Source organism: Manihot esculenta, chromosome 7, assembly GCF_001659605.2.
Source record: "Manihot esculenta cultivar AM560-2 chromosome 7, M.esculenta_v8, whole genome shotgun sequence".
NCBI lineage: Eukaryota > Viridiplantae > Streptophyta > Magnoliopsida > Malpighiales > Euphorbiaceae > Manihot > Manihot esculenta.
The window spans coordinates 18,641,886-18,648,335 of record NC_035167.2 but is presented as its reverse complement, the minus strand read 5'-3'; the positions used below and the strand labels follow the sequence as shown (position 1 = coordinate 18,648,335).

The window sequence follows — 6,450 nt, the reverse complement described above, 5'->3', positions numbered from 1 at the left end:
TTCTCTCAATGATCTTCCATAGTTTTACATCAAATCTTTCAAAGAAAAGTAGGTTTTAAGTGAGTTAAAGGGAGTTTTGAGAAGTTGTGGAGTTTAGGAGCTTGTGAAGCTTGAATCTCCATCTCTTCAAGTTAGGAGTCACGCCAGCCTTTGTTCTTCAATAGGTAAGTGTGAATCCTTGGTTTTAATTATGTTTTAAATGAGTTTGATGAGGGGAAAGGGGAGTTGTGCATGTGTATGCATGAGTTGTGCATATTAGGGTGTATGGATCCTATGCTTTGTTTGTGGTTGTTGTGTGTTATTTGTTGGAGTTTTAATGTGTTTAAGACTCCTATATGCATGATTAAGTGTTTAGAGTATGTTTGGAGAGGTTGGATGCATGTTTGGAGGGTTGAAGTTCGGATGGCAGGCGTTCTTGTGCACGAAACTGAGTTCTGGATGAACCCAGGTTCGGCCCCCGAAAGTCCAAGTTAGGCCGCCGAACATGCCTGACTTTCGTCTCTGGAGGAAACATTCGGCCGCCGAAGGTGCTGCCGAAGGTGCCCTGTCCAGCTTTCCTTTGCTTGTTTTGCATGCATGTTTTGAGGTGTTTTAAGGGGTCTTAAGGGGAGATGTTTAGAGGTATGTTAGAGTATGTTGGTCCCTCACTTGAGTCCATCTGTGTAGGCACAGAACAGAGGAACCAGAGAGAGCAGCAGTGAGTGTTGCTTCAGAGTTTGCAGAGTTAGCCCAGGGTTAGCCAAGCATTGGCTAGAGGTGAGTAGAACTAAACTTAATCTTTTATTAAAGAAACATAATGCTTTAGCATAGTTCATGCATCATGAATGCTATGATATGTATTAGGGTGATTGCATTAGAATCACGAATGTGAAGCATTGCATATTATGTGATCAGAGATTAGGTGGACCCAGGCGACTCCAATAGCCTAAGCTTCGGCTCCTGTCATTGTGTCAGGTCAGTTGGGCAATTACTTGTTGGAATGCCCTGTGTAGCTCCTTTGGGGGGCCAGTGTTGACAGAGGGTATTTTTGGGGTCATGTCTACCTTAGTGGGGATTGGACCAAGGCGACTTCAATAGCCCGTCGAGGGAGTTTTGGGGTCATGTCTAATCCAAGATATATTGAGATGCTTGTGTTGTGATGCATTTTCATATATAGTGCGTATGAATGAACTGTTTTCAATGTTTCTACTCACTGGGCTTTAGAAGCTCATCCCTTTCCCTTAATCCCAGTTTTGCAGGTACAGGGTTAGCTGGGAAGTCAGAAGCATCAGAGTGTTGGCTTCAGTATGTTTGTGTATAGCATAGTGTGGACATGATGTATGTAAAAGGATATATGTAAAGTGATGTAATAGTTAGTCAGTTAAGGTATAAATGTATTAGAATGTGCTTTTGCCTATTGTCTATAGTATGTTTTATCCCTTGTCTATGCATGTATCCTGTTTTCAGTTTAATGATGAGCAATGAGTCAAACCAGGCTTAATAACATGTTGTGTTTCGAAAACCCAGTGAATTATAACTGTGAGGGAAGACAGGGATTACTTCCTTTGACCCAAGACCAGTGCAATAGGAAAGACCAGGTTTGATTCCTGTGATCCACAGAGTAGACCACTAGAGAAGACCAGGTTTGATTCCTGTGACTCTATGGTAACCAAGTTAACTTATGATATGCTGACCCTTACAGAGTGGGTTCTATGCTGCAGAGCGCATAGGGTATGGAGGTTACTTGGTAAAGCATCACTGGTGTATTATAGATAGCCAGAGGGCTAGTTCAGATTAGTATATCTGAGCATTTGGTTCATATGGTTGGACCTATAGGACAGTGTTTTAAAGGTTAAGTCTGGTAGTTTTAAAGACAAGTTTTAAAAAGTAATAGTCCAGTCGGATCATGTATGGGATTTTAACAGGTACACAGAGTTCATAGCAGGCTTACTACGGGTCCCGGCGGCCTTAAGCCGATCTGGATCCTAGTGCCGAGCAGTTTGGGCCGTTACAAAGAGGGTACCGGTTTCCGGGCTGTTACAGTTGGTATCAGAGCAGAGGTTCCTCATTAGTACGATGTTTTACATCGGAAAGAGGTTGGTCTAGAGGTCATAGTAAGGCAAAACACAATAAGTAAAATCATGTCCACTAAGATAGGAAGTTGTTTTGCATGCTGATGTGGAATACTCATGCTTATTAATGTTATGCTATGTAATGCATGTATATATTGTAAATTCATGTGTTTTCATATGAACATGTGTGCTAATGTTTGTTTCTTGATGTGTTGTTATTCAGGAGAACTAGGATGAGTGGAGCTAGTTATTCTGTGGAATCAGACCCATCTGAAGGATCTTTTGAGGAAAACAGGGAAAGAATGGATGTAAGGAGAGAGATAGAATTAGATGTGCAAAGAAAGGATATAGGAGTGCAAGTGAATATGGACGAAGAGTCTGTAGATGATACCCAGAATAAGGATGCCAGGATCTCTAGTTCAGGAGAAGTTGACCCCTCTATTTTGAGTACAGCTGCTAAAAGGGGGAAAAAGAAAGTCAGAGGCCTTAAAGGGTCAAAGAAGAGGGAGTTTTGGAATAAGTTAAAGTCAGGGTTGGGTTCGAGTTCTAATAGGGATAGCTTTAGATGTGAGAGGTGTGGAAGGCTGCATAAGGGAGTTTGTCTTGCAGGGACAACAGCATGTTTTAGGTGTGGTCAGGAGGGACATGTAGTTCGTGAGTGTCGTACTGCACCTTGGATAGCTCAGTCTCAGCGGACATTTTTAAGTAGAGTTGTTCAACAGGAGGCAGCCACATCAGACCCAGTAGTGCCAGGTATGTTCATTTTGTTATGAATGTTCTGATGTGTTTTGAGGATTCTGGTAGGATGTCTTTTGTTGTAATCGAAGTAAAAGATAAATAGATAGAATTTCAAAGAAGAGTTAAAGAGAGAGTTATTATGAGATGTTAGGATCTCAGGTTTTCATAAACCTAGGCATAGTGAGAATTGATTTCTCAAGAAGAATAAGAGTAAATAAGGCAGAAAATAGAACAAGAAGTAAAAAGAGTAACAGTAAGTATGAATAAGTAGAAGGATAAGATGGGTCAGAGTAAGAGGAAAAGAAAAGGAAGGTAAGTTCAGAAAGAGACTAGAGTTAGTCTGGGATTAGATGGTGGTGAGGCTGAGGAAGAAGGGAGAGCCTTTTCTTCAGTAAATTCCCGAGGGAAGTTCCATTAGCTTTAGCTTGGATCTGCACCCTGACTCAGTAGGAGGCAAACACATCATACATGGTGACGTCAGATGCGTTCACTTGGAAGTGTTCAGATGTGTATGCTGTTTGTTTTGGACCCAGTGTTTCACTTTCCTTGTTGTTTATGAGCCATTGATAGAGTGGATTTGATGACTTCTGGGCTTAGAGTGTTTTTCTCAGGGTCAGTCGACCTGAATATGATCCATCTGATGCAGAGTCAGTCAGTTTAGTTCAGAGTTTATACAGAGTAGGCGATGCGATCCAGCTGACCTTATGGTTCTAGGGGTGACTGATGATGTCAACCTAGGGCGGATTGGCTAGCTACTCATAGTACTACCTGTGTCCGCAGAGACAAGGTAGGAGAGTTTAGAGCTCAGGATGGATCAATAGTTAGTCCTTAAAAAGGACAGAGTATAGAGGAATAGAGTACAGTATAGATGCCTAGAAGTTGATATCAGTCCCGCAGGCTCATCGTTATACAGGAAAAGTTGTCAGAGGGTTCTAACTCTTGTGAGCAAGTTTGTCAGGACAGGGAATCAGCCTCAGTACCCTTTACTAGAGAGAGAGTTCTAGATGTTTCCCAGATGATCTGTCAGGTTTACCATCTGTTAGAGAATTAGAGGTTGGAATGAGAATGATATCCGGCCGCAGAATCATTTCTTTCCTTCTACCCTACAGGATGGCACCTGCAGAGAAAGAGAGAGTTCAGAAGAGTCAGAAAAGTATAAGAGAGCTTAGTGGATAAAGGGTGTATCTGACTTAGTACCTCACCCTGGAAGATTCCAGTGTTGTTGTGGAAAACGAAGGATAGACTCTTGAGATTTTGTTATAACTGTCTACAGTTAACAGGGTCACTACTAAGCAATTACAGGTGTTCCTAGATAGGATTGATTGATCTACTAACTATTCTAATCAAAGAAGATTGGATTACAGATTGGTATGATCAGAGTACAGATTGGAGCAATACCTGTTGAGAGTTAGAGATTAAGTCAGTTTAGTAAAGAAGAAGAAAGGCGGGCAAGGATCAGTATTACAAGGTTGGTAATACAGATTGGTAGAAAAGATTGATGATCTATTGGAACTGTTAGTGGAAACTGGTTGTGATTCCAGTGTGATTACGGATTGGTATCATTACAGATTTGTATCTGTTAAGAATTAAAAGTGAGAGTTTTCACAAAGAGATTAGTTTAGTTAAGAGAAAGAAAAGAAGAATAAAGATCAGAGTAGCGCAGCGAAAGCTGTGGAGTTCAGAAAAAGGTTATGAGTATAAACTCAGATCAGGAGAATAGAGGTATAGATTCTCTCTTTAGAGAGAAGTGATAGGCTTTACTTGCTTATCTGTTTGTTTTTAACATTCGAGGACGAATGTTTTGTAAGGGGGGAAGATTGTAATACCCGGCTAGTTCAGACATCGGAGTTCCTACCGTCCGGTGGAATTTTGAATGTCAGAGTTTCCCTGAAGGGTAGAGTGAAGGTTTTCTAAAATGTTTTGATATGTTTTAAGTTTTTGATTTGAAAAGGAAATGAGTTTTTAAGAGAAAAGGCTAAGGAAGATTTTCCCACTTTCGGCCCCCTAAAGTTAAAGTTCGGCTGCCGAAAGTACCCCACGTTCGGCCCCCTAAACTTAAGGTTCGGCCCCCTAAAGTGGTGAGGTGTTGCATGGAGCTTTGGCCACCCAATGTGAAGCGGTGGTGCACTTTTAAAGGTGCTTTTGGCCGACTAAGGAGGTGCTTAGGCTCTCCTTTGGTTCAGGAACTTGCTCATGCTTTTCTCTCAATGATCTTCCATAGTTTTACATCAAATCTTTCAAAGAAAAGTAGGTTTTAAGTGAGTTAAAGGGAGTTTTGAGAAGTTGTGGAGTTTAGGAGCTTGTGAAGCTTGAATCTCCATCTCTTCAAGTTAGGAGTCACGCCAGCCTTTGTTCTTCAATAGGTAAGTGTGAATCCTTGGTTTTAATTATGTTTTAAATGAGTTTGATGAGGGGAAAGGGGAGTTGTGCATGTGTATGCATGAGTTGTGCATATTAGGGTGTATGGATCCTATGCTTTGTTTGTGGTTGTTGTGTGTTATTTGTTGGAGTTTTAATGTGTTTAAGACTCCTATATGCATGATTAAGTGTTTAGAGTATGTTTGGAGAGGTTGGATGCATGTTTGGAGGGTTGAAGTTCGGATGGCAGGCGTTCTTGTGCACGAAACTGAGTTCTGGATGAACCCAGGTTCGGCCCCCGAAAGTCCAAGTTAGGCCGCCGAACATGCCTGACTTTCGTCTCTGGAGGAAACATTCGGCCGCCGAAGGTGCTGCCGAAGGTGCCCTGTCCAGCTTTCCTTTGCTTGTTTTGCATGCATGTTTTGAGGTGTTTTAAGGGGTCTTAAGGGGAGATGTTTAGAGGTATGTTAGAGTATGTTGGTCCCTCACTTGAGTCCATCTGTGTAGGCACAGAACAGAGGAACCAGAGAGAGCAGCAGTGAGTGTTGCTTCAGAGTTTGCAGAGTTAGCCCAGGGTTAGCCAAGCATTGGCTAGAGGTGAGTAGAACTAAACTTAATCTTTTATTAAAGAAACATAATGCTTTAGCATAGTTCATGCATCATGAATGCTATGATATGTATTAGGGTGATTGCATTAGAATCACGAATGTGAAGCATTGCATATTATGTGATCAGAGATTAGGTGGACCCAGGCGACTCCAATAGCCTAAGCTTCGGCTCCTGTCATTGTGTCAGGTCAGTTGGGCAATTACTTGTTGGAATGCCCTGTGTAGCTCCTTTGGGGGGCCAGTGTTGACAGAGGGTATTTTTGGGGTCATGTCTACCTTAGTGGGGATTGGACCAAGGCGACTTCAATAGCCCGTCGAGGGAGTTTTGGGGTCATGTCTAATCCAAGATATATTGAGATGCTTGTGTTGTGATGCATTTTCATATATAGTGCGTATGAATGAACTGTTTTCAATGTTTCTACTCACTGGGCTTTAGAAGCTCATCCCTTTCCCTTAATCCCAGTTTTGCAGGTACAGGGTTAGCTGGGAAGTCAGAAGCATCAGAGTGTTGGCTTCAGTATGTTTGTGTATAGCATAGTGTGGACATGATGTATGTAAAAGGATATATGTAAAGTGATGTAATAGTTAGTCAGTTAAGGTATAAATGTATTAGAATGTGCTTTTGCCTATTGTCTATAGTATGTTTTATCCCTTGTCTATGCATGTATCCTGTTTTCAGTTTAATGATGAGCAAT

General features: G+C 41.6%; 1 protein-coding gene across 1 annotated transcript; it reads left to right on the top strand.

The window, feature by feature from the left end:
* The first annotated feature begins 704 nt into the window (after nucleotides 1-704).
* On the top strand, nucleotides 705-5,713 carry LOC122724090. Its single transcript, XM_043958629.1, has 3 exons — nucleotides 705-756; nucleotides 2,275-2,804; nucleotides 5,655-5,713. Exons 2-3 carry the CDS (start codon nucleotides 2,285-2,287, stop codon nucleotides 5,687-5,689), a joined length of 555 nt encoding a protein of 184 aa, XP_043814564.1. The 5' UTR covers nucleotides 705-756; nucleotides 2,275-2,284; the 3' UTR covers nucleotides 5,690-5,713.
* The last annotated feature ends 737 nt before the right edge of the window (nucleotides 5,714-6,450 follow it).

Coding starts and splice junctions, on each gene's coding strand:
- LOC122724090 (XM_043958629.1), top strand. CDS start 2,285: ATGAGTGGAGCTAGTTATTCTGTGGAATCAGACCCATCTGAAGGATCT. Junction 2,805..5,654: donor ATCAGACCCAGTAGTGCCAG/GTATGTTCATTT, acceptor CCATCTGTGTAG/GCACAGAACAGAGGAACCAG.